Source organism: Entelurus aequoreus, linkage group LG16 (genome assembly GCF_033978785.1).
Source record: "Entelurus aequoreus isolate RoL-2023_Sb linkage group LG16, RoL_Eaeq_v1.1, whole genome shotgun sequence".
Lineage (NCBI taxonomy): Eukaryota > Metazoa > Chordata > Actinopteri > Syngnathiformes > Syngnathidae > Entelurus > Entelurus aequoreus.
Window position 1 is genome coordinate 51,865,163 of NC_084746.1, and position 27,761 is coordinate 51,892,923.

At 40.0% G+C, this 27,761-nt stretch overlaps 2 protein-coding genes and 2 non-coding genes across 4 annotated transcripts; all 4 read right to left on the bottom strand.

Annotated features, from left to right (window-relative positions):
* Window positions 1-5,219: 5,219 nt before the first annotated feature.
* On the bottom strand, window positions 5,220-8,674 carry rps8a (ribosomal protein S8a). The gene is made up of 6 exons (XM_062023610.1): window positions 8,624-8,674; window positions 7,750-7,856; window positions 6,269-6,368; window positions 5,907-6,082; window positions 5,522-5,651; window positions 5,220-5,375 (listed from the first exon to the last, which is right to left on the bottom strand). Exons 1-6 carry the CDS (start codon window positions 8,625-8,627, stop codon window positions 5,266-5,268), a joined length of 627 nt encoding a protein of 208 aa, XP_061879594.1. The 5' UTR covers window positions 8,628-8,674; the 3' UTR covers window positions 5,220-5,265.
* On the bottom strand, window positions 5,736-5,803 carry LOC133631679 (small nucleolar RNA SNORD38). The gene has a single exon (XR_009821583.1). It is a non-coding gene; the product is annotated as a small nucleolar RNA SNORD38 (small nucleolar RNA).
* On the bottom strand, window positions 6,437-6,544 carry LOC133631680 (small nucleolar RNA SNORD46). Its single transcript, XR_009821584.1, has one exon. It is a non-coding gene; the product is annotated as a small nucleolar RNA SNORD46 (small nucleolar RNA).
* A 1,130-nt stretch (window positions 8,675-9,804) lies between the features above and the next one.
* hectd3 (HECT domain containing 3) lies at window positions 9,805-26,093 on the bottom strand. The gene is made up of 19 exons (XM_062023611.1): window positions 26,013-26,093; window positions 25,227-25,652; window positions 20,528-20,781; window positions 20,319-20,454; window positions 20,113-20,234; window positions 19,915-20,028; window positions 16,312-16,394; window positions 16,071-16,236; window positions 15,905-15,986; window positions 15,658-15,840; window positions 15,374-15,595; window positions 13,588-13,701; window positions 13,419-13,508; window positions 13,132-13,338; window positions 12,926-13,055; window positions 12,778-12,852; window positions 10,266-10,353; window positions 10,100-10,168; window positions 9,805-10,023 (listed from the first exon to the last, which is right to left on the bottom strand). The coding sequence occupies exons 1-19, from the start codon at window positions 26,082-26,084 to the stop codon at window positions 9,939-9,941; spliced, it is 2,718 nt and encodes a 905-aa protein (XP_061879595.1). The 5' UTR covers window positions 26,085-26,093; the 3' UTR covers window positions 9,805-9,938.
* Between the last annotated feature and the right edge of the window lie 1,668 nt (window positions 26,094-27,761).

Consider the following 27,761-nt stretch of genomic DNA (forward strand, 5'->3'; position numbering starts at 1 on the left):
TGTCAAGACTTTCCAAAACAAGTACAATTAGCTAACCTCAATGAACCCAAAAATACCTTAAAATAAGTATATTCTCACTGATAACAAGTGCACTGTTCTCTGTAGAAAAAGAAAGAGACCTTTTTGCCCAATATGTTGAAAAATATTCTTAAATTAAGTAAATGCTAGTGCCATTATCTTGACATAATGATATGCGCTCTGCATCATGATTTTTTTTTTCATGCTTGAAGTAAGAAATTATTACTTTAAAAAAGTAGTTTTATACTTGTGAGTGTTGATGACACAGCTTTGCAACAGTTGATATTCTACTTTCAAGCATGTTTTACTCAATATAGCTCATCAAATCTCAGCAACAAGCTGTAATATCTTACTGAGATCATTTAGGACCAAAACCCTTAAAACAAGTAAAACACTCTAACATAAAATCTGCTTAGTGAGAAGAATTCTCTTATCAGACAGAAAATAAGCAAATATCACCCTTATTTGAGATATTTCATCTTACTTGGATTTCAGTTTTTGCAGTGCAGCCACTTGGTCCAGCTCTTCCCGGGGGATCCCGAGGCGTTCCCAGGCCAGCCGGGAGACATAGTCTTCCCAACGTGTCCTGGGTCTTCCCCGTGGCCTCCTACCGGTCGGACGTGCCCTAAACACCTCCCTAGGGAGGCGTTCGGGTGGCATCCTGACCAGATGCCACCTCATCTGGCTCCTCTCCATGTGGAGGAGCAGCGCCTTTACTTAGTGCAGCGTTTCTCAAAGTGTGGGGCGCGCCCCACTGGTGGGGAATAGAGACATGACAGGTGGGGCGCGAGGAACGGGAGGAAATTTCACTTAATTTTTTTAAATTTTTTTTTATTATATTCTTAGATTTTTTTTTTTACTATGCTTTCATTTTCTATACACACTGTAAATCACTTTGTGATTCTGTCTGTGAAATCCGCTATATAAATAAATGTAAATTACTTATTTTTCCTGTAGGCTTTAAATTTCTAGGTAGGAGCGAAAGTTTGACAGACATAGCAACAGTAACTAATGGGGGCGGGGCTAGGCGGAACAAACTTTCGCGCCGATGGGTAGCAGGCTAAGAGTGGCAGTGTCAAGCCTGCAACCCCCATTTGAAAAGCTGTGCAGTGCAAAACAGGCTCATTGCAGCCACTAATGCTGGAGTACTGTAAAACTCATGTTCACTTGCCCTGTCTTGCCAAATGCATAGCTCCTCCTTTTTTTTTTTTTTGCAAAGTGGCACTTTTGTTTTATTTATTATTGAAATTGATGCAAGTTATTTGATTTATTATTGAACTTGATGCAAGTTATAACACTTTTATTTGATTTGCTATTGAACTTGATGCAATTTATAACACTTTTGTTTTATTTATTATTGAACTTGATGCAAGTTATACCACAGCTGCACAGTTATTTTATTTATTATTGAACTTGATGTTATTTTGTGTTATTGAGTTTGAATGTATACAACTTGATGTTACTTGATGTTCAATACATTTGAAAATGTTAAGCTTGGCATTAGCGTTCTGTTGGGGCGATGGGGGGAGGTGGGGCTTGAAAACTCCCCCTTGTCCAAAGTGGGGGATGACAAAAAAAGTTTGAGAACCACTGACTTAGTGTAAAGTGACATAAATAATACTTCAGAGCAGCGCTATCTACAGTGAGACCCGCAACTTTAAAAATATAATGAAAAAAATACCAGCCACAACGACATCCTCGGCTGAGAAAAATTCAACCCAATGGGATACAATGAGAAACCTTGAAGGGGACCTGGGCGACCGGTGCAATGGACTTCGAGTGGATCTAGTTAAAAGTGTGAGAGTCCAGTCCATAGTGGGGCCAGCAGGGGATCATCTTGAGTAGAGACAAGTCAGCAGCGCAGATACGTCCTCAACTGATGCACAGATGAGTGGTCCACCCCGGGTCCCGACTTTGGACAGCTGGCGCCACATCTGTGGTCACCTACTAACCTCTCCACGCAGGAGAGGGGGGCAGAGCAGAAAAGAAACGGCAGATCAACTGGTCTAAAAGGGGGGTCTATTTAAAGGCTAGTGTATACAAATGAGTTTTAAGATGAGACTTAAATGCTTCTACTGAGGTAGCATCTCTAACTGTTACCGGAGGGCATTCCAGAGTACTTGAGCCCGAATAGAAAACGCTCTATAGCCCGCAGACTGTTTTTGGGCTCTGGGAATCACTAATAAGCCGGAGTTCTAAGAACGCAGATTTCTTGCCGGGACATATGGTACAATACAATCGGCAAGATAGGATGGAGCTAGACCGTGTAGTATTTTATACGTAAGTAGTAAAACCTTAAAGTCACATCTTAAGTGCACAGGAAGCCAGTGCAGGTGAGCCAGTATAGGTGTATATATATATGTATATAAAGGTATATACAGTATAGGCGTAATATGATCAAACTTTCTTGTTCTTGTCAAAAGTCTAGCAGACACATTTTGTACCAACTGTAATCTTTTAATGCTAGACATAGGGAGGCCCGAAAATAACACGTTACAGTAATCGAGACGAGACGTTACTAAATATTTAACACATTTGCTTGGTCATCTAACACAAAGATAGGACACCTTTATTAGGCAAGTACATGCTACTGATCTAAAATGGATTGCTTTTACCATTTTTATGCACATTAGATTTTTCAGGACGCAGCCCTTGGTGGAAACAGTTTAGACCAGGGGTCACCAACGCGGTGCCCGCGGGCACCAGGTAGCCCGTAAGGACCAGATGAGTAGCCCGCTGGCCTGTTCTAAAAATAGCTCACATAGCAGCACTTACCAGTGAGCTGCCTCTATTTTTTAAATTGTATTTATTTACTAGCAAGCTGGTCTCGCTTTGCCCGACATTTTTAATTCTAAGAGAGACAAAACTCAAATAGAATTTGAAAATCCAAGAAAATATTTTAAAGACTTGGTCTTCACTTGTTTAAATAAATTCATTAATTTTTTTACTTTGCTTCTTATAACTTTCAGAAAGACAATTTTAGAGAAAAAATACAACCTTAAAAATGATTTTAGGATTTTTAAACACATATACCTTTTTACCTTTTCAATTCCTTCCTCTTCTTTCCTGACAATTTAAATCAATGTTCAAGTAAATTTTTTTTTTTTTTACTGTAAAGAATAATAAATACATTTTAATTTAATTCTTCATTTTAGCTTCTGTTTTTTCGACGAAGAATATCTGTGAAATATTTCTTCAAACTTATGATTAAAATTGAAAACAATTATTCTGGCAAATCTAGAAAATCTGTAGAATCAAATTTAAATCTTATTTCAAAGTCTTTGGAATTTATTTTAAAATTTTTGTTCTGTAAAATCTAGAAGAAATAATGATTTGTCTTTGTTAGAAATATAGCTTGGTCCAATTTGTTATATATTCTAACAAAGTGCAGATTGGATTTTAACCTATTTAAAACATGTCATCAAAATTCTAAAATTAATCTTAATTCAGGAAAAATTACTAATGCTGTTCCATAAATTATTTTTTAAATTTTTTCAAAAAGATTTGAATTAGCTAGTTTTTGTCTCCTTTTTTTCGGTTGAATTTTGAATTTTAAAGAGTCGAAATTGAAGATAAACTATGTTTCAAAATTTAATTGTCATTTTTTTCGTGTTTTCTCCTCTTTTAAACCGTTCAATTAAGTGTAAATATCATTAATTATTAATAATAACAGAGTTAAAGGTAAATTGAGCAAATTGGCTATTTCTGGCAATTTATTTAAGTGTGTATCAAACTGGTAGCCCTTCGCATTAATCACTACCCAAGAAGTAGCTCTTGCTTTCAAAAAGGTTGGTGACCCCTGGTTTAGACACATGCTAGAGCAGGGGTGTCAAACTCATTTTAGATGGGGGGCCACATGGAGAAAAATCTACTCCCAAGTGGGCCGGACTGGTAAAATCACGGCACGATAACTTAAAAATAAAGACAACTTCAGATTGTTTTATTTGTTTAAAAATAGAACAAGCACATTCTGAAATTGTACAAATCATAAAGTTTTTTTTTACAATTACCTGTTGCGGTTAATAGTATATATACTTTTTTTGTCGTTAATTATATTTTCTGAATAAATTATGTGATAATGTTCATCAGTCAACTCATTGGTGTTCATTTTCAATCTATCAAGATAAAACAATTATATCAAAATCAAATTACAAGATGTTATTTATGCAGTTTGATCATTTTCCTCGACTGATGTACTAACATCATGAGGTTTATTTTGTACATATGTAGCATCATCTACAAAGATACAAAGAATTGCTATTGTGCCATCTAGTGGACACATTTAGAACAGCTGTTTCTTTCATTCAAAAATTTCAGGTTCATTTTTATACTTAGCAAACTCATCCCGCGGGCCGGATAAAACCTGTTCGCGGGCCTGATCCGGCCCTCGGGCCGTACGTTTGACACCCCTGTGCTAGAGCCTCTCCATCCATTTTCTACCGATTGTCCCTCAACGTGTTTTATTATTCCAAATATTTAAGAGCAGTCACTTGGAATGCCAAGGTTATTTTTGCATTTTAGACCAAGGGTCCCCAACCACTGGTCCATGATGCAGAAACATTAATTTATTAACTGCATTTTCTCAAATTTAACTTTCGCCTGTCCTACTAAACACACCAATAAGCTTGTTAATAAATAAAACTCATAGGAAGTCACCATTCTTTATATTTGTTGTAAGTTGTTGTACAATGCACATTAATGAATATATAAAATATAAATGTGATAAGATTGTAGCCAAAGGCTGATCTCCATCTGCGATCGCCAGCAGGTGGAAGGTATATACTACCATCAAGCTGCTAGGGATCTCATTGCAAAGAAACAAGCCAGGGGCTCCAACTGATTCAGTATTTTTCATGCATTTATTTTTGCTGTATTTATCTGCCACACGTGAAAAGCAGGTCCCTGAAAATCTGCTGCAAAAAGATCAGATTTGAAGCACCCTGGAGTGTTTAGACTTCCAAAAAAATCAAATCTGATTTATGTCACTTGAGGGCAAAAAACTATAAGGTGTGCTGTGTAAACAGGGACTTGGACAGGATTTTCCACTCCTTACCTCAATTACCTTTGACGGGTGAATTTGAGTGGTTGGCAATTCTCCTGTAGTATTTAAATGTTGATATATATTATCTGACACCACAAAGCAACTATTAGATGGTGGCCATTCATAGAATAACAGTTCAATAGTGTAAAAACCAGGCAGATTTGGGAACATTTGGGATTTTATTGACGTATCAAAGAGCTGTACATCTATTTGCCTTTCTTGGCCTTGATCTTCCTTAGGTAGAACTCAAGTTCTTTGCCCTCCAGGATGTAGCCGTCTGCTCTGCCGCATTGTCCTGGTCTGGAGGCGATGCAAGCTGCAGACAGATGGCATTTTTTAAATTTAGCTTTAAACGCCATAGACTCCAGCTTTACAGATGCCACCTCTGCTCTACTAGGAGCGTGTGTTGAAGTAATGCCATCCACCCACACTGCTCCTTTGAAATTAAGCCATCAGACTCACCGAGAAGTTTTCCCTGCAGGAACTGCTCCTCCAAAAGAGTGCTGATCTTGGCTGTCTTTTTGCGCTCCTCATACTTCTTCTGGGACTTCTTGGACCTCTTCTTGTTCAGGACCTCTTCCTCCTCAGGAGTCTTGATTAGGAGAATAAAAAAAGACCAGATTAAAGTTAGCACTTAGGCATTACAAATGTACCGCTTTATGATCTCTGGCTTGTCTTTCTCAGAGTTCCATTATCATCGCTTGCATTCAGTAGCAGAACTGGACAAAGTTATCTTCAAAGAAAGACACGCAAATCAGAAAGGTCTCATCTCATGTCTACTATATTTACAAGTACTTTGACTTAGCTAAACGAGCCAATAAAAAAGGTTAACTAGACATTCTCATACCAGTTTGGTTCCTTTTTTGCGTCCCAGAGGAGTGGCGTAGTGAGCCTCAAACCACTGTCTGAAGGGAAGGCTGTCGATCAAAATAATACAGTTCTTCACCAAGGTCTTGGTTCTGACCAGCTCGTTATTGGAGGCGTTGTAGACCACATCAATGATCCTGGTCTTCCGTGTGCAGCCTAATAACCATACAGGGAGAAAATGGCTTTTTAAATTTTTTTACCTGCTTATGAGCAAAGACAGTAATAGTGGTGACAAGTTATTCTCAGAGTTTCAACTATCAGCACTCGCATTCAGAAGCAGAACTGAATAAATATCATCATGGTGTAGATTAAGAAAAGTCATGACTAAAATGGGACACTTACATTCAGAACCCCATGAGAAGTTACCAACATCTAGCCTCAGAGCGCGGTACTTCTTGTTTCCACCGCGGACTCTCACGGTGTGGATACGACGAGCTCCGATCTTGAAGAGCAAATATTTTTTGTTAGTACAATAACAAATATCATTAAAAACATGTTAAGATTGGTTGATGCGTGTCAGTGTAACTATGACAAGGCCTAACATTGGTAGGTCCTTAGCTTTGCGCCAAAACGGTGCAAAAAAGACCAACCTAAGGTCCAATTTTCATCACTCACGCTTAGGGATGATGTTTGATAAGAAATTATCGAGTTCGAGCCCATTATCGAATCCTTTTATCGAACCGATTCCTTATCGAATCCAGATAGGTTGTTGTATATGGAAAAAAACAATATTTGGTTTAACAAAAGCTCACTTTTATTTTATAAGAAAAAAATAAAATAAATAAATGACTGTTGTTACCCAAAGTATATTAAGTGGGATTTTCCAGAAAAACAAATGTATACAGTAACACAAAAACAACCTGTCTCTGTGATCACTATAGTTGTATAAATAATAATAGTGTTAAATAAAATCAGTCCCTTGGGCACAAAACTGAAAATACAGCTCTCAAAAAAGTGCACTTCTGCTGCTATTGGAACATACTAACTACACACACAGGCAGACAGCTAACAAACAATCCAAGACGTCTAATAAAGTTCCAAAGCAGATTAATCCATTTAGGCTCTTTATTGTTGTTGATCTTGCTTTGTCTATTCCTATCTTTACTTTAGTCTCGCACTGGACTGTTATTTTTTTAAAAACTGAAATACACACAATGACAAATGTGTAAGCTATGTGATTCAATTAACATACTGAAATGTAATACACAATATGTAAATATTAGCTTCACACAAATATACAGTACTATCATCAAACAAATACTTCCGAGTGTTGAAACTATTTCAATGGTGGAAATACACGACTGGCAGCCATTTTAAGTCCTCAAAACATCCATTGAAACAGTGCACCAAAATCGTTTTACAATAAACATCTTTGTATCAAATTTAACCACTTTCCACCTTAATATTGAGTAACATAAACAAGTTAAACAGAATACTTAGACTTATCTTTTCCAAGGCTTGTAAGAGCTAACAACTTGTCTACTTCTCAATTGTCTCATGAACTGAACAGACGTCGCCAACCCCGAAGTGCCCAAACTAATGATGCGTAGTATTTTCATATCGCCACAAGGTGTCAGTAAGAGTCTACAATCAAATGGGCATAAGATTGCCATCCTACAGGGCATTTCCTGTGGGAAGGGATTCGAATAAAGAACCAACTCTTTTTCTTTACTATAGTGGCCTCAATAATGGGAACCGGTTCTCAAAAAGGAATTCGAGTCCATGGAATCGGTTATTTTCTTATCGAACAACCGGGAGAGCCGGTTACGAACATCATCCCTACTCACGCTGCATCGAGCTCAAACTCACAATTTGGAGTTTACCTTTGTGTTTGCTGGAGGCCGCCCGAGCTCATACTTCCTCTTCTTGTGGTAGGGTTTGCGTTTACCGCCAGTCTTGCGGCGCTTATGCCAGTTGTCCCTTGAAATACCTGAAAGAGAGAACGCTTAATGAAGACTAGCGGACATACTCGTACAAATACAGTATAATACATTCGACTAAGCTTGAGCAATCAGTTCTCCAAGGTTTGTCTTCATTGTTTTTGGACTCCGCAAGAAGAAAGTCATCATGTCACTCAAGAATAGTCAACCTGCACTCTTATGGATTAATTAAAATAGTCAAAAAAAATGTACACTAAACAGCAACATGTGCGTCTAATGGCCTAGTAGCATACATTAGACCAGAAATGGTTCACTATCACGTATTTAAATACCCCAAAAAAGACAGTGCATTGATTACATTAACACTACCATGCTGTTGTAAAAACGCAATTGTAGCCACATACATAGTCAAGAGTAGCTTACCTAGCTAACAGCTAATGCTAGCAACATTTGTCCGGACCGTCTGCTTTCTTCAGTTAACACATTAGCCGTCGGTACTAAACAAAGCTATCCAAGACGTTGGGAACGCATTGTGATAAAATGCATTTGTCTCTCTCAAAAACCACAATTACGCCGTCTCCGTTGTACTTCAGCATCTGGCTACATGGACAGCGAGAAGCCATCTTGGCTTGCATTTCACGCATCCACTGGAAATTTCTTCTTTAAAAATATCAACGGCCGAAAACGATCAAGTTGACAATATCTTAACTCTATATGTGTTTAGCTTTAAAAATATTATTGGCAAGTTCGCCATTCCTTCGATTAAACGGCAGATGTAGAAGGATTCACCGCCCGACCAAAGCACGAAAACACGTACCCATTCTCAGGCGCCGGCTAGAAAGAGGGATCGCAAAGGACCATGGGAAGGTTTGAAGCCACGTGTTCTCGCGAGAACTCACACAGTAGCGAGATTTGGTGTTGTTTAGTCGTCAAAAAACATTTTTGGTCATATTTGCTTTAAAGCTATAATATGTGGTATTAGGATCTATTATTTTATTCGTTACATTCGAATAATATTATTAAAGGTTCAGGTTTTTTATTTGAAAAATTATGGGCCTACTAACTGCCTTGTGAGTTCAGCTATATGTTCATAATTGCAATTTTTGTTCAATTATTTAAGTTATCATTAAAAAGCACAGAATATTAGAAACACCTCTCAATGTGATGCAATTAGAGATGTCCGATAATATCGGCCGATGAATGCTTTAAAATGTAATATCGGAAATGATCGGTATCGGTTTTTTTTTATTATCGGTATAGTTTTTTAATTTTATTTATTTTTTTATTTTTTTTATTAAATCAACATAAAAAACACAAGATACACTTACAATTAGTGCACCAACCCAAAAAACCTCCCTCCCCCATTTACACTCATTCACACAAAAGGGTTGTTTCTTTCTGTTATTAATATTCTGCTTCCTACATTATATATCAATATATATCAATACAGTCTGCAAGGGATACAGTCCGTAAGCACACATGATTGTGCGTGCTGCTGCTCCACTAATAGTACTAACCTTTAACAGTTCATTTGACTCATTTTTATTAATGACTAGTTTCTATGTAACTGTTTTTATATTGTTTTACTTATTTTTTTATTCAAGAAAATGTTTTTTATTTATTTATCTTATTTAATAATTTTTTTTTAAAAAGGACCTTATCTTCACCATACGTGGTTGTCCAAATTAGGCATAATAATGTGTTAATTCCACGACTGTATATATCGTATCGGTTGATATCGGTATCAGTAATTAAGAGTTGGACAATATCGGAATATGGGTTATCGGCAAAAAAACCCATTATCGGACATCCCTAGATGCAATGCAACATTAATATCGCTAAAAAAAATATCCATCTGAACGTGTATGCATTGTTTGCTTTGAGTTCCATGTAAAAATATTTCCTTTTAGATAACCAATCTGGTTTTTATCATATTAATATTAACACAGGATATATGTTTAACGATCATAGCCCACAAAGACAACAAGTTCTATTTCCATATATTTATTATTTTATTCCCGTTATTATTTACAGCTGTGTCGACTTGGCAGGTATGTCCACAGAATTTGGAGATTAACTTGGATTCCTCCACCCGAAAGTGATGTGTGCAGACAAGGCGTTCCTTTGGCCTATCACTCTTCCCAGGGGCTCATGTCCGTGTCGATGGCCACGCAGTTGTAGGCGGCGTAACGCAGCTTCTCCTCGCACACTTTAGCACTGCAGGGGTGAAAAGTGGGACGTTGCAAATTGGTGTGGCACACAGCGGAATGCAACCTCAGAATAAGCATTTCACCTTGGGTAGTTTGGCAGGTAAAGTGTGCTGGAGCATGTGGAAGACTGTGGAAGTGCCTCACTTTCAGAGCTACACCAGATAGTACACGACATAGAAATAGTTAAAGGGTGAAATAGTTACGACTTACTGCATATTAATACTACTACTGTACGTACGGTTTACTTACCAAAATACTTGTTTGTCAGAAAAGACGTAGATTGGAGCGGGAAGACGACTTCGACCGGTTACAAACCTCAGAAACCTGCTGCGGTCCTCTGGAAGAAAAAAATAAAAAATCAATCCAATCCACTTTATTTATATAGCACATTTAAACAACAAAATGGTTTCCAAAGTGCTGCACAACAATATTAAAAACAATATTAAAAACAATATTAAAAACAATATTCAAATATTATCCTTAGCTCCACCAATGACTGAATAAAAACAAACAAATAAATAAATATAAAACCAATATAAAAATAAATATGATTAAGAACGATTTTAAAGGGTAAAACCAATTAAAACAGTAAATAGAAATAAAAATTTATAAAAAACACAGAGGACAGAGGACCACACAACTCACGTAGTGTTAAAAGCCAAAGAATAAAAGCGGGTCTTAAGACAAGACTTAAAACACTCCACTGTGGTAGCAGTTTGAACATGTAAAAAAAAAAAATCACCTTAAAGGGGAACTGCACTTTTTTTTTTTTTTACAATTTTGCCTATCGTTCACAATTATTATGAAAAACATGACAACGTATGGATTTTTTAAAATGCATTTTAACTTGTAAATAAAAGCTCCTCTATTTCGCCCATAAAATTCAATAAATAACCATTCAAAAACCGCCAAAAATACTCCATTTACATTTCGTGATTTGAATATTAACCAAGTATTAGTAATATTATTATTATAAGGGCTAACGCAGACAAACTATTTATGGCGGCGCCGTGATCACTTCCGTGTGTGCCTATGTTTTACATCATTGAGTTGTCAGCTGCTTCCTCGCTTCCTTGCTCCCTGTAAGTTTATTCTAGATCATAAATCATGCATCTCACCTGGACATGAGACGTCTGAGTAGGTATTCCGACAAGTTGGTACACTTTGACAGCCATTTAAGACCCGAAACTGGCGAGGACGACACGAAAAGACACTTGTTCCCCCCGCTCCAAACCCCACTTCTTCGTGAGCATTATGAGACATTTTTTACCGAAATGGGAATATATCAACATCCCAGCAGTCAGCATCCTAATGACAGCAGACATTGCACCGTAAGGGATGTTTTATTATGTTGGTCGGCTCTCATTGAGTCTGTAGTGAGTAATAATCAGTGATGAATGAAAATATTTTTAAAAAACGTGATGCATTTTTTTAAATTAACGTGTCCATTTTCTACCGCTTTTCCTTTTTCGGGGTCGTGGGGGGTGCTGCAGCTGTCACGCCAAATTTCTTCCCTCTACAAAAACCTTCCCTCCCCCATTTACTTCCGTGGTCATGTTTCCTCTTACGTCATTGACAGCGATCGATAGCACTTCGGCTTTGACTGCCCGTCGCTGGAAGGATACTTGGTCTTTGACAGCTGCTGGAATCTGAAGAAATCGATTATTGTTTTTTTCCGTACAGGCGCAAAACAGGACAGTCGCGTGCAGGTTAAGGACCCCCGGCAACTTTGTGATTTTATTGGACGCAGCCCCGGAAGTAAATGGGGGAGGGAAGGTTTTTGTAGAGGGAAGAAATTTGGCGTGACAGAGCCTATCTCAGCTGCATTCGGGCGGAAGGCGGGGTACACCCTGAACAAGTCGCCACCTCATCGCAGGCCCAACACAGATAGACAGGCAACATTCACACACTAGGGCCAATTTAGTGTTGCCAATCAACCTATCCCCAGGTGCATGTCTTTGGAGGTGGGAGGAAGCCGGAGTACCCGGAAAGAACCCAAAATTAATGTGTGCCTATGCTCAAAATTATCAAAATACGTACACTACCGTTCAAAAGTTTGGGGTCACATTGAAATGTCCTTATTTTGGAAGGAAAAGCACTGTACTTTTCAATGAAGATAACTTTAAACTAGTCTTAACTTGAAAGAAATACACTCTATACATTGCTAATGTGCTAAATGACTATTCTAGCTGCAAATGTCTGCTTTTTGGTGCAATATCTACATAGGTGTATAGAGGCCCATTTCCAGCAACTATCACTCCAGTGTTCTAATGGTACAAAGTGTTTGCTCATTGGCTCAGAAGGCTAATTGATGATTAGAAAACCCTTGTGCAATCATGTTCACGCATCTGAAAACACTTTAGCTCGTTACAGAAGCTACAAAACGGACCTTCCTTTGAGCAGATTGAGTTTCTGGAGCATCACATTTGTGGGGTCAATTAAACGCTCAAAATGGCCCGAAAAAGAGAACTTTCATCTGAAACTCGACAGTCTATTCTTGTTCTTAGAAATTAAGGCTATTCCACAAAATTGTTTGGGTGACCCCAAACTTTTGAACGGTAGTGTAAATAATAAATGTTATTATAAATGTGCCCATTACTGCATTACATATATACTTTATAGGCAGAATTACGCGGCTCCCATAGGCTCCGTTGTAAGCAAACTTGTCTGTGGTCGGAAGAGGCAAAATCAAGACAAACTATTAATTAATCCCAATTGTCTTTTAGTTTCATGTGGGATTCATTAATAAGGGCCAACTGACCATTGGTGAAGTTTGTGAGCGCCTCCCACAAGTACTGCACCCGCACATCAGTTTGTTCCAGGTCCTCATAGCGAGCTGCAGAAGAAGATGGCAACATTTAAAGATGCCTTCTCACATGTCAACCTGCCGTCATCTTTATTCAACTCACTGAGTCTCTTGAGAGCTTCAACGCTAATCTCAGGATCGCCGCACACTTTCTTCTCCACTTCCTGCCATGTGAGCAGATCCAGAACCGCCTGAGGGACCACCTTGAGCAGCCCGGTTTGTAAGGCGGCGATCTGCAACAGCCAAGAGCACCAATGAGGAGGGCAAAGCAGAAGGCGAGAAGGAGAATAACGGCACTCGAATCTCCACCTGCTGCTTGCTCTCCTCCATGCGAGCCTTCTGCACCAGGCGGATGAACTCCTGGCGGTCCTCGTAAAGCACGGCCACGCCGCTGCCGCCGGGGACGAGCTCAACCACCTGCCCGCCGCTCAGGAGGGTGGTGTAGACCAGCTCCTCGCCAAACCTGAAGTCGAACGTCGCACGGTCCATGGTCTCCATGGCGTCCAGCAGGTTGACCTGAGATGATGGAATTGCATCATATCATTTGAAGGACGACAAAACATGGCTAAAATGCTAGTGGTGTTCAATATCCTCACCAGCACGGAGTCAACAGCCGGGAAGTCTTTCCTCCAGCTGACGCTCTCCCCAATCAGCTGCTTCCACACCAAGCCGGGCAGAGCCAGAACCTGCCGGATTTAAACAAAATCAAGTATCGTTGAGAACTAAGCACAAAGAAGGAGGACGAGACCTGACCCACTCACTCACCAGAAAATCTTTTCCTCGAAGCGCTGCACCCATGAGCTGCCCGATCCACTCGTACTTGTGGAACTGTTTGCAGGACGGGTTGGGGACGTAGTAATCTCTGGCCTCGAGGGAACCCTACATAACAATAATATAATAAATAAATAATAAATAAGGGCCCGATTCTCCTGCTTTTGTGTTTTTTTCACACTTCAAGTCATGCACATTTCTCTAACACAGTGCCTAAGTCCATCCACCCATCCATTTTCTACCGCTTGTCCCTTTTGGGGTCGCAGGGGGTGCTGGAGCCTATCTCAGCGGCATTCGGGCGGAAGGTGGAGTACACCCTGGACAAGTCGCCACCTCATCGCAGGGCCAACACAGATAGACAGACAACATTCACACTCACATTCACACTCTAGGGACCATTTAGTGTTGCCAATCAACCTATCCCCAGGTGCATGTCTTTTGGAAGGGGGTGGGGGTGTATATTGTAGCATCCCGGAAGAGTTAGTGCTGCAAGGGGTTCTGGGTATTTGTTCTGTTGTGTTACGGTGCGGATGTTCTCCCGAAATGGGTTTGTCATTGTTGTTTGGTGTGGGTTCACAGTGTGGCGCATATTTGTAACAGTGTTAAAGTTGTTTGTACGGACACCCTCAGTGAGACCTGTATGGCTGTTGACCAAGTATGCTGGGCATTCACTTGTGTGTGTGAAAAGCCGTAGATATTATGTGATTGGGCCGGCACGCAAAGGCAGTGCCTTTAAGGCACGCCCCCAATATTGTTGTCTGAGTGGAAATCGGGAGAAATTGGGGAGAATGGTTGCCCCGGGAGATTTTCGGGAGGGGCACTGAAATTCGGGAGTCTCCCGGGAAAATCGGGAGGGTTGTAAGTAGGGATAAATGCGTTAAAATGTAATATCGGAAATTATCGGTATCGTTTTTTTTATTATCTGTATCGTTTTTTTTTGTTTTTTTTTATTAAATCAACATAAAAACACAAGATACACTTACAATTAGTGCACCAACCCAAAAAACCTCCCTTCCCCCCATTTCTTTCTGTTATCAATATTCTGGTTCCTACATTATATATCAATATATATCAATACAGTCTGCAGGGGATACAGTCCGTAAGCACACATGATTGTGCGTGCAGCTGGTCCACTAATAGTACTAACCTTTAACAGTTAATTTGACTCATTTTCATTCATTACTAGTTTCTATGTAACTGTTTTTATATTGTTTTACTTTCTTTTTTATTCAAGAAAATGTTTTTAATTTAGTTATCTTATTTTATTATTATTTTTAAAAAGTACCTTATCTTCACCATACCTGGTTGTCCAAATTAGGCATAATAATGTGTTAATACCACGACTGTATATATCGGTTGATATCGGTATCGGTAATTAAAGAGTTGGACAATATCGGAATATCGGATATCGGCAAAAAGCCATTATCAGACATCCCTAGTTGTAAGTATGACTGGGAGACGCAACTGCTCTGTACTTCTCCCTACTTCCGTGTACCACTCCGTACAGCGGCATTTTAAAAAGTCATACATTTTACTTTTTGAAACCGATACCGATAATTTCCGATGTTACATTTTAAAGCATTTATCGGACGATAATATTGGACTGCCAATATCATCGGACATCTCTAATTAGGATACTTCCGGAATAATTGTGAGCGCCAAAGAACTGTGAGAACCCTGTCTCGAGGACATTCCTGGGTCTTTTGAGGCTACAGTCTTTGCATCCACCCACAATAATGGCGCTCAAAGTCAGCAGGTCAGCAGCGGGTGATTTCTTTACCTGGTTGGATGTGCGAGTGAAGAAGGGCAGCGGCATGGGACACTCGGCCGAGGTGGGGCACAGCTCCTCAGACATGTCCGCCAGGCTGTCCCGGAACCCGCCACCCTGGTCTATGATTCCCTCCGCGATGAACTTGCATTCCCACCACTGGTCGTAGCGATCGGGCCACCTGTAATCCAACGTCTTCTCATGTTTATCCGACGGCTTCAGGCCTTCGTACACCTGCGAGGGTTTGACGCGCAAATTAGCGAGAGGAAAATCCTTGGCTCAGCATGTTGACGTACCTGACTGAACACAGCGTTCTTGCAGCTGGCGTCCAAGGAGGGGTTGTCCCTGTGCTCCATGGCCAGGCGCCTGTTGATGTAGAGGCAAGGCAGGAAGTTGGGCTTGCTGGTCTCCGAGTCCTTTAGACACTGCGTGATCAACGCTGAGCGGCGTTTAGACTGCAGCAGGAACTGCTTTATGCTCTGAAGGGCACCCAACAAACGATTCAACACCGATTCATTCACTTGATCAAGTCCATTTGCTCACTTTGATCTGGTTGAAGGTGCCCACGCTATAGTCCCAGGCTGGCACAAAGTGTGGAAGAACACTGTCCAGTAAAGACATGAACCTGCAGGAAGAAACATGCATTTGATCATATTCATACTACCATAGTTGCTTGACTGAAAAGCATGTTATATAGCTAAAGATGGACCTCTGGATGACCAGTGCTCGGCGGTACAGTACGTCAGCCTGGGTCCCCTGCAGACGTGGGTAGCGCACCAAGTAGGAGGACTGGAAAACATCAGCGTTTAGGCCCAGGTCTCGCTCGCATGACGACTTGATCTTCAGTCCGTGGATTCGCACGTCTATTCCCTCGTCTGCACGCGGAAAGAGAGCAATATGGTATCAGATGACAGTACGTACAGGAGGACATGTTTTGTTTCAAAACACACCCCGACATTCCTCGATTCGGATCTCAATGATAGGCAGGTGGGACACCATGTCTTCCAGCACGCAGATTTCTCCAATCAGATTGCTAAAGACAAAAAGCAAGGGGAAAAAAAAAATGTTTAAATTGAAACAGAGTCAATTTGGGCTTATTCACGCTTGGCCATTTGCATCCTTGCATATTCACAAATGTATTTTCTCTTTGAATTTGTTTTTGTTTGTCGTGGTAACTGAAATAGAAAGTGGTGATGGAGCTATCTGCAAAGGAAAAAAATAAAGAAGCTACATTTTTTATGGGAAATGAAATAGGAAGTGTTTTGATGGCGGTTTTTGCAGGGGGGGAAAGAATGATGCAACATTTTTATGGTAACAAATAGGGATGTCCGATAATGGCTTTTTGCCGATATCCGATATTGTCCAACTCTTTAATTACAGATACCGATATCAACCGATACCGATATCAACCGATATATACAGTCGTGGAATTAACACATTATTATGCCTAATTTGGACAACCAGGTATGGTGAAGATAAGGTACTTTTAAAAAAAAATTGTAAAATAAGATAAATAAATTAAAAACATTTTCTTGAATAAAAAAGAAAGTACAACAATATAAAAACAGTTACATAGAAACTAGTAATTAATGAAAATGAGTCAAATTAAGTGTTAAAGGTTAGTACTATTAGTGGAGCAGCAGCACGCACAATCATGTGTGCTTACGGACTGTATCCCTTGCAGACTGTATTGATATATATTGATATATAATGTAGGAAGCAGAATATTAATAACAGAAATAAATGGGGGGAGGGAGGTTTTTTGGGTTGGTGCACTAATTGTAAGTGTATCTTGTGTTTTTTATGTTGATTTAATAAAAAATAAAAAATAAAAACCGATACAGATAATAAAAAAAACGATACCGATAATTTCCGATATTACATTTTAACGCATTTATCGGCCGATAATATCGGCAGGCCGATAATATCGGACATCCCTAATATATATATATATATATATATATATATATATATATATAGTTACTTTACATACATACATACATATACATATATATATATAATATTAATATATTCATACGATACCTTTTGTACTCACTCACTCACTCACTCACTTACACACACACACATTGTATATACAATATACATAGTTCTGAAGTACATTTGTACTTTTATAGACATTAAAAAATGCATTTCAATAAATCTAAATAAATTTGGTATCGAAATCACTACACAAACTTTACTTGGTTTATTATTATTTATTACAACTGTGTGCTGTCTCAGAGTGAGCCGTGACCACGTTTACACAGTTGTTTTTACACCTAATCGGCGATCGCAAAAGCTTTAAGTCTGCATTTTGATTTCATACCAAATTGAAGAGGGACGTTTGATAAACATGTAAAAATACAGTACAAACTGCGGTAAAGCCATATTTCTTAGGGTAATCGCAAATACGCCATAACACTCCAGTTTGCTTTTAATTAGAGATGTCCGATAATGGCTTTTTTGCCGATATTCCGATATTGTCCAACTCTTAATTACCGATACCGATATCAACTGATACCGATATATACAGTGGTGGAATTAACACATTATTAGGCCTAATTTTGTTGTGATGCCCCGCTGGATGCATTAAACAATGTAACAAGGTTTTCTAAAATAAATCAACTCAAGTTATGGAAAAAAATGCCAACATAGCACTGCCATATTTATTATTGAAGTCACAAAGTGCATTAGTTTTTTTAACATGCCTCAAAACAGCAGCTTGGAATTTGGGACATGCTCTCCCTGAGAGAGCATGAGGAGGTTGAGGTGAGGAGGTTAAGGTGGGCGGGGGTTAGCGGGGGTGTATATTGTAGCGTCCCGGAAGAGTTAGTGCTGCAAGGGGTTCTGGGTATTTGTTGTGTTGTGTTACGGTGCGGATGTTCTCCCGAAATGTGTTTGTCATTCTTGTTTGGTGTGGGTTCACAGTGTGGCGTATATTTGTAACAGTGTTAAAGTTGTTTATACGGCCACCCTCAGTGTGACCTGTATGGCTGTTGACCAAGTATGCCTAGCATTCACTTGTGTGTGTGAAAATTTGTAGATATTATATTGGCGCTCTGTACTTCTCCCTACGTCCGTGTAAACAGCGGCGTTTTAAAAAGTCAAATTTTACTTTTTGAAACCGATACCGATGATTTTGAAACCGATACCGATAATTTCCAACATTACATTTTGAAGCATTTATCGGCCGATATATACACACATAGATACACACACATACATACATACATACATACATACATACATACATATATACATACATACATATATATATATATATATATATATATATATATATATATATATATATATATATATATATATATATATATACTAAGGATGTTGATAAATGCGTTAAAATATAATATCGGAAATTATCGGTATCGGTTTTTTTTTTAATCTGTATCGGTTAAAAAAAACAACAACAAAAAAACGATTTTTTAAATTTTTTTTATTTTATTAAATCAACATAAAAAACACAAGATACACTTACAATTAGTGCACCAACCCAAAAAACCTCCCTCCCCCCATTTCTTTCTGCTATCAATATTCTGCTTCCTACATTATATATCAATATATATCAATACAGTCTGCAAGGGATACAGTCCGTAAGCACACATGATTGTGCGTGCTGCTGCTCCACTAATAGTACTAACCTTTAACAGTTAATTTTACTCATTTTCATTAATTACTAGTTTCTATGTAACTGTTTTTATATTGTTTTACTTTCTTTTTTATTCAAGAAAATGTTTTTAATTTATTTATCTTATTTTTTATTTTTTTTTAAAAAGTACCTTATCTTCACCATACCTGGTTGTCCAAATTAGGCAGATTAATGTGTTAATTCCAAGACTGTATATATATCGGTATCGGTTGATATCGGTATTGGTAATTAAGAGTTGGACAATATCGGAATATCGGATATCGGCAAAAAGCCATTATCGGACATCCCTAGTTAAAATACTAATTTTCATTAATTACTAGTTTCTATGTTACTGTTTTTATATTGTTTTACTTTCTTTTTTATTCAAGAAAATGTTTTTAATTTAGTTATCTTATTTTATGATTTTTTTTTAAAAGTACCTTACCTTCACCATACCTGGTTGTCCAAATTAGGCATAATAATGTGTTAATTCCACGACTGCATATATCGGTTGATATCGGTATCGGTTGATATCGGTAATTAAAGAGTTGGACAATATCGGAATATCGGCAAAAAGCCATTATCGGACATCCCTAATATATACACATACAAACACATATATATATATATAAATAAACACACACACACACACACACACACACACACACACACACACACACACACACACACACACACACACACACACACACACACACACACACACACACACACACACACACACACTTATATCTATATATATATAAAACATAGTTGCCACAGGGGTAGAGATCTTGCTTTAGGTTTTGGCTGACACCAGGGATCTAGGGCTCTAAAAAGTTGGTGACCACTGATGTAGAGCGTCATTTCCTGGCTTAAAAGTTCTAGAAATGATTGTAACAATACTTGCTCTTCAATGTTAACATCACTAAGCTTCTTCAGATTGTCTCCCTCTCCTCCATACACGGTGACCCTCTTTGGCATGTAGTTGTCGTCTGTCGAGTCCACCGTTAAAATCATCTTACTTTGAACAACAAAACAAAAAGAATATCACTGTTACAGATGAACTGTTCATGGTTGTAGTTTCTTGCAAGTGACAGCTTCTCACTTAACCACCGTTCCTCTCTTCATGTGCAGACGGATCCAGTGTTGTCCCTGCATGCCGTCGCTCTCCCAGAACGTTTTTGTGTCGCCGTCTGTCAGACAGTTGACCCCGCTGCTGGGATCCTCCTATTGTGGCGCAAAGGTGAGCCGACTGACCTGGCCTGAATCTTTACTGTACTGTTTGCAAATATCGTCGGGTTCATCGCTCACCGTACATGACGACACAAAAATGGTGGTCACGCTCTGCTTCAGACTCCCCAGGTTCTCGTCCTCTTTGCCTACGTGGTCGTAGAAATAGTGCACCAGGTCCTCGTCGCATTCATACGTCCAAGTAGGAGGGACGTACCTTGACATTTTCAACCAATGTACTTTATTTGCGTGAACAAGGGGGAAAAAGAAAAAAAAGTCTATAAGCTTACCTAAGCTTTTCCACAGCTACGTCGTCTTGCTCCGCTATCTTGGGTTTGGAGCCAAGGAAGAGTGCATTTTCCACATCCACCACCTCCTCCCACCTTGTGCACGCTTTGTGGTCGAAGCCGAAGAGCTGCTGCTGCCTGCTCAGCGTCTCCGGAGACTCCACCGGCACCAGCCTGTCCCCGCCCTCTGTGTGCTTGCACAGCAGGATCCAGCCCTCCTCCAAGTCCTGTCCTGGACGGTGCTCCTCCAGCTGCTCCTGGACACGTAAGTTGGTCATCGAGTCACAACGGTGTCCCCAAAACACTTTCATAGGGTCCGCTACGACTAAGTCTGACCTGAACAAATTGCAATTTGTCCAGAACAGAGCGGCTAGACTGCTACTTAAATGTTCTTTGCGCACTAATATTTCATATATGCATTCACGCCTGTCCTGGTCGTCTGTTGAACAAAAGATGCATTGTAGTCTCCTTATGTTCTTTAGAACTATCATTTTAGATCAATCACCAGATTACTTTTACAAACAGTTTTTAAAATCAACTAACACACATATTCATGGCACTAGGAATGCCAGCAATGGCTATTTGACACTTCCTGCTCCCAGGACCTATTTCCTCAAACATACAGTCATGTATAGAGGTACATCATTCTGGAATGGGTTGCCATCTCACATTAATCTCTCACTAAGTAAATTATCATTCAAGACAGCTTTGAAGATACACCTATTGCAGCTGCCCACATGATGTGAATTTTTAATACTGGTTTTAACTAGCTTTTTATCTTATGTTGTATTTTTCCATTGTATAATGTCTGGTAATGCATGTATTCTTTGTATTTTAATTTTGTATGCTCCTATATGGACCCCAGGAAGACTAGCAGTCCAAATTGTTGCGTCGACCAGCATTCCTCCAATTGGGAATTCAAATTGCTAGTCTCTCCCAGATTCTTTTTATGGCAATATGCTGTTGTTTATATTCAATCACCAGGCAGAAGTTGGTATTTTGTGGTTTATTCTCCAAGCTTAGAGGACAAACCTGAGACCAATCCAGCACACCAGCGTTCCCCAGCCCGGTCCAGATCGGTCTACCCTCCACCTCCTGTCCCCCCAAGCTCAGCACTGCCCTGTGCTCCTTATCTAAGGAATGTTATGGCAGTCGCCTTGGCGTCAGCTAATGGGGATCCATTCAATAAACAACAATAAACAACAATAGGGGAGGAAGAATTTACACAGGGCACTGTTTTTCAACCTTTTTTGAGCCGGGGCACATTTTTTTCCATTGAAGAAATCCGTAGGCACACCGCCAGCAGAAAACATTAAAAAATGAAACTCAGCAGCTGATATTGACAATAAAAAGTAATTCTTACAAGTGTTGGATAGGAATTCAAACCCTCTAGCTCTTGTCTCTAAGTACTGTCACAACCTGTCACATCACACCGTGACTTATTTGGAGTTTTTCGATGTCTTCCTCTGTGTAGTGTTTTAGTTCTTGTCTTGCGCTGCTATTTTGGTGACTTTTCCTGTTTTGTTGGTATTTTCCTGTAGCAGTTTCATGTCTTCCTTAAGCACTATTCCCCGCACCCGCTTTGTTTTAGCAGTCAAGACTATTTAAGTTGTCGCTGTCCTTCGTTGTGTGGACATTGTTGATTGTCATGTCATACTCAGAAGCACTTTGTGGACGCCGTCTGCTCCACACGCTGCAAGTCTTTGCTGTCGTCCAGCATTCTGTTTTTGTTTACTCTGCAGCCAGTTCGGTTTTAGTCTCGTTTTGCACAGCCATCCCAAAGCTTCAATGCCTTTTCTTAGCGGCACTCACCTTTTGTGGATTTTTGGTTTAAGCATTAGATACCCTTTTACCCGCTGTCGTCGAGTATTACATGGTAACTCTGCCGAGCTCGAGACAGCACCGACACTCAACAACAGCACATTTGCGGGTTATAATTACCAGTTTACAAAGAATATTTTTAACCCAAATAGGTGAAATTACATCATCTCCGACGGCACACCAGACTTTAGCTGTGTACCAATTCAGGGTCTGCATCCTTCGGACGACTCAGCCTACACAGCCTCAGAAGGCTGGACCTTCGGAGGCACCTCCGAAGGATGCGTCACCCGTTGTTAAATGGGACAGTCTAGCCTGCGGAGGATACTTACATTTGAAAGTGTATTCTCTGCCGCTGCCGCTGTTTGTATTTGCCGCCATTGTCAAAAAGAACTGGGTTGAACTAAGGCGCGCAAAGCATCTTGGGATATGAGAGGCCACGAAGGATAGTCGCGGTGCATCCTCCGAATACAGGGAAAAGGAGGGCGCATTCGTCGGCTGCATTTGGAGGAGCCTTCGAACTTGAATTAATTGGGACAGCATTCGCACAGCGTTGTGACGTAAGCGGCCTTCAAATTCGCCCTTCGAAGGATGCAGACCCTGAACACCCACTCAGTAGCCTAGTGGTTAGAGCAGTGGTTCTTAACCTGGGTTCGATCGAACCCTATGGGTTCGGTGAGTCGGCCTCAGGGGTTCGGCAGAGTTCAAAACACACCCGACTCATCGTGTAAATACAAACTTCTCCCTATCGGCGTATTACGGATACGGCAACAGCAGAAGTCAGACGGGTTTGCAGGTGTGTCATTTGTTGTGAGTTTATGCACTGTGTTGGTTTTGTTGTTCAAACAAGGTGATGTTCATGCACGGTTCATTTTATGCACCAGTAAAAAAACATGGTAACAAACTTTAGTATGGGGAACATATTCACCATTAATTAGTTGCTTATTAACATGCAAATTAGTAACATATTGGCTCTTAACTAGTCATTATTAAGTACTTATTAATGCCTTATTCGGTATAGCCTTATTATAACCCTAACCTTCTAACCCTGACCCTAACCCTAACCAAATAACTCTAAATTAAGTCTTTGTTACTTCGAATATGTTCCCCTTGTGTCCAAATAACTCTAAATTAAGTCTTTGTTACTTCGAATATGTTCCCCATACTAAAGTGTTACCAAAAACATATAACTTTGTCTTGAATATGAAAAAAACTAACATTTTATTTTTCACTAAAGAAGGGTTCGGTGAATGCGCATATGAAACTGGTGGGGTTCGGTACCTCCAACAAGGTTAAGAAACACTGGGTTAGAGTGTCCGCCCTGAGATGGGTAGGTTGTGAGTTCAAACCCCGGCCGAGTCATACCAAAGGCTATAAAAATGGGACCCATTACCTCCCTGCTTGGCACTCAGCATCAAGGGTTGGAATTGGGGGTTAAATCACCAAAAATGATTCCTGGGCACGGCCACCGCTGCTGCCCACTGCTCCCCTCACCTCCCAGGGGGTGATCAAGGGTGATGGGTCAAATGCAGAGAATAATTTCGCCACACCTAGTGTGTGTGTGACAATCAATGGTACTTTAACTTGTTATCTTTAATTGGGACACAGCTTGTATCTCATGGTACATTAGTGTGCCGCGGGGGTTCCGGTACGGGGGTTCCGGTTCGGTTCGAAGGTGTACCGAACGAGTTTCCACACGGACATATTAAGTAGCGTAGCGCACGTTGTGTAAACAATGCACACTGAGGCACAACACACGGCATGCTAGCAACGACCGGGCTACGACAACATATAAAAGCCAGAGCTGGAAGCCCTCCTGCCTCCTTAAGATCTCCCGTTTGGGAACACTTCGGCTGCGCGGTGCGGAGGACGGAGGTTTGCCTACGGTAAGGCATGCTTCTGCCAACACGTCAAACATGCTAACCCATTTGAAGCGGCACCACCCCCAAGTGAACATCGCTTCAACAAAGATAAAGAAGAGCAAACAGCTCCCACCTCTTACTGCCAAGTTAGCCAGGCTGGGGGGGGGAAACAAAAGTTAATCTGAGGCTGAGTTGACTTGAAGCGGTTTAATGTTGCACTTTTTATATGTAGACGAAAAGTTTTGCCATTTTATTTAATCTGAGCAACAACTTGAGGCAGTTTAATGTTGATTAACGTGGACCCCGACTTAAACAAGTTGAAAAACTTATTGGGGTGTTACCATTTAGTGGTCAATTGTACGGAATATGTACTGTACTGTGCAATCTACTAATAAAAGTCTCAATCAATCAAAAAAAGCACTTAATATGTAGAAAAGTGTTGTTAAGAAACCATTCTGAGTCTTATCTTATTTAGTTTTTATTTTATATAGGTTAAAAGTTAAAGTACCAATGATTGTCACACACACTAGGTGTGGTGAAATTTGTCCTCTGCATTTGACCCATCCCCTTGATCACGCCCTGGGAGGTGAGGGGAGCAGTGGGCAGCAGCGGTGGCCACGCCCGGGAATAATTTTTGGTGATTTAACCCCCAATTCCAACCCTTGATGCTGAGTTTTATAGTTTAGTATAGTTTTATAGTCTTTGGTATGACTCGGCCGGGGTTTGAACTCACAACCTACCGATCTCACCACTAGGCCACTGAGTAGGTTCACCACATTAACCCTGGCAATGGACCCTGTGTGTATATGTATGTTATGCCATTGTTTACAAATGTGGTAAATAAATAACCAAAACATTTACATTTTGTTGTTTTCTTACTGTACCGAAAATGAACCAAACCGTGACCTCTAAACGGAGATACGTACCGAACTGAAATTTGTGTGTACCGTTACACCCCAACGTGGCACAGTGGTTAAAAAACACTGACATAGTGAGCCATAAGAGAAGTGCAAAGTTTGTACCTTGTTGAGTTTGACCCACAGCCCTTGGCTGTTGCAGTACTCCTCCCCTGTCGTCCGGATACAAGTCCCTTTCTTAGGTTCAATGGTGTACTTGCACATTTTTTTGTTGAGCGCACTCTGATGTGGGCTGTCAAAGACGGAGACCAGAGTCTTGCCGGAGCCACCGGTGGATGCCCCAGAAGGAGTAGAGCTGCTGGAGGACAAATCCTTGCAGATTTTGTAGCACACTTCTTTGGGGACATAACACAGACTCTCGGGGAGTGGCTGGCTCCTCTTGAAACACTCAATGCATCTGTTCAAGAAGCGGATCCGGCCAAGAAGCAGATGAATGCTGTCCCCCAGAGACATGGTGGTGCTGATGGTGCGGGGATGGATGGAAGTAGAGGTCAGCTGACATGACCCGGCGGTCCTCCACGCCTTGACTGCCTGGCAAACACGTCGAACAAAACAGAACGTTCGCTGAGCACATCAACATTCACATCCATGCCATAAATTGCGTGTTCTAATTAAACATGAGTGAATAGATCAGAAAGTCACAAGGTGTTCCTTGAGGACGCTAACGTTCTCTTGTCTTCAAGCCAGCAAGCGGTTGTCCAATTTAGCGTTTCCTGAGTCGCCGACTGAGGTTTTTTTATGAACTATTCTGCCATTTTAAAGACGTAGTAACATTCATAGACTCAATATGTGTGTACGTACCGCTTGTGTCGTTCAGCGTTTTAGTTTGCGAGACTAGTTTTTATTCCATATTGATTTCGCTGAGACTAAGTACGGAAGTGCCGGAGATACCTTCGGCCTGATCCTCTTTTTCTTCATCGCTCTTTTAATGGCGGTTGACGTGCAGCCTGTTGTGGTGCGCATTACCGCCACCTACTGATATGGAGTGGGAGTCAAGATGGTGCTGTCATACTCTAAATCAGGCCTGGGCAAGTATATTGACTCGGGGGTCCAAATAAAATGTTGAGAAAAAAAATGTGTCTGGGGGCCGGTATATCTATTTTTAGGAAAATTAATACAAAACCTCACAATAAAGTCTGACAGACAAATGTAAACAATCAAATGCAGATACTTTTTCTTTTTCTTATGCCTTCTGATCTCTCTCTCTCCCTCTCTCTCTCTCTCTATGTCCACTACTTGATGTCCATACCCCCCCCCCCCTCCACACCCCTGATTGTAAATAATGTAAATAATTCAATGTGATTATCTTATGTGATGACTGTATTATGATGATAGTATATATGATAGTATATATCTGTATCATGAATCAATTTAAGTGGACTCCGACTTAAACAAGTTGAAAAACTTATTGGGGTGTTACCATTTAGTGGTCAATTGTACGGAATATGTACTTCACTGTGCAACCTACTAATAAAAGTCTCAATCAATCAATCAATCAAAGACCGTCCTAAAAAACAAAATTGAATTTTAATGTTTTTTACTGAATGAGACACCCAGAATGTACATGAAAATAAAGAATGTGGGATTTACAATATTAACTATGAAGGATAAAACACTGAATATTGACAACATATGAACGTCACACTTCCACACTCCATCCAGTTGTATAATCACTCGCCATACAGCAATAGATGATATCTGCCTATTACCTGACACCTGACATGTCAGCTACTTCTCTTTGTTTTTAATGTCTATTTTCTGCTGGATCTACTCTCTATTTTATGCTGCTGCTGTCACATATACTGTAATATTGTACATGGTCATTGGTATATATTGTTTATATGTTATAGACATAATATAATATATCTGTATATATAATATACTGTACACATATTATGTATATATTCGTATACATTCATATATATGTTATATCGCTATAATTAGTCTATTTATACCTGCATTGTCCTTTCCATCCTTACACTTTCCATCATTGTAACTGAGCTACTGTGTTAAACAATTTCCCTTGTGGATCATTAAAGTTTGTCTAAGTCTAATAGACTGCAAAGACTAGATATTTAATGTTCGAACTGAGAAACGTAATTTCTTTGTTGTTGCAAATAACCATTAACTTAGAATTTAATGGCAGCAACACATTGCAAAAAAGTTGGCATAGTGGCATTTTTACCTCTGTATTACATGGCCTTTCCTTTTAACAACACTCAGTAAACGTTTGGGAACTAAGGAGACCAATTTTTGAAGCTTTTCAGGTGGAATTCTCTCCCATTCTTGCTTGATGTTCAGCTAAAGTCCAGGGTCTCCGTTGTGGTACTTTACGCTTCATAATGCGCCACACATTTTCAATGGGAGACAGGTCTGGACTACAGGCAGGCCAGTCTAGTACCCGCACTCTTTTACTATGAAGCCACGCTGTTGTAACACGTGGCTTGGCATTGTCTTGCTGAAATAAGCAGGGGCGTCCATGATAACGTTGCTTGGAATGGCAACATATGTTGCACCAAAAGCTGTATGTATAATGGTGCCTTCACATATGTAAGTTGCCCATGCCTTGGGCGCTAATACCGTTGCACCTCATCTCCTGTTATTACTTTACCAAAGCATTGTTCAACCCATCCTTATGTA

Excerpts from the sequence above, each read along its gene's own strand:
- hectd3 (XM_062023611.1), bottom strand. The coding sequence starts at position 26,084 with ATGCGCACCACAACAGGCTGCACGTCAACCGCCATTAAAAGAGCGATG. Across the intron at positions 15,841-15,904 it reads GCACCTTCAACCAGATCAAA|AGCATAAAGCAGTTCCTGCT; the intron begins GTGAGCAAATGG and ends GGTGCCCTTCAG. Across the intron at positions 13,056-13,131 it reads TGGAGGAGAGCAAGCAGCAG|ATCGCCGCCTTACAAACCGG; the intron begins GTGGAGATTCGA and ends TGGCTGTTGCAG.
- rps8a (XM_062023610.1), bottom strand. Across the intron at positions 5,652-5,906 it reads GCAAAAAAGGAACCAAACTG|ACTCCTGAGGAGGAAGAGGT; the intron begins GTATGAGAATGT and ends CTCCTAATCAAG. Across the intron at positions 5,376-5,521 it reads CCTGCAGGGAAAACTTCTCG|CTTGCATCGCCTCCAGACCA; the intron begins GTGAGTCTGATG and ends ATCTGTCTGCAG.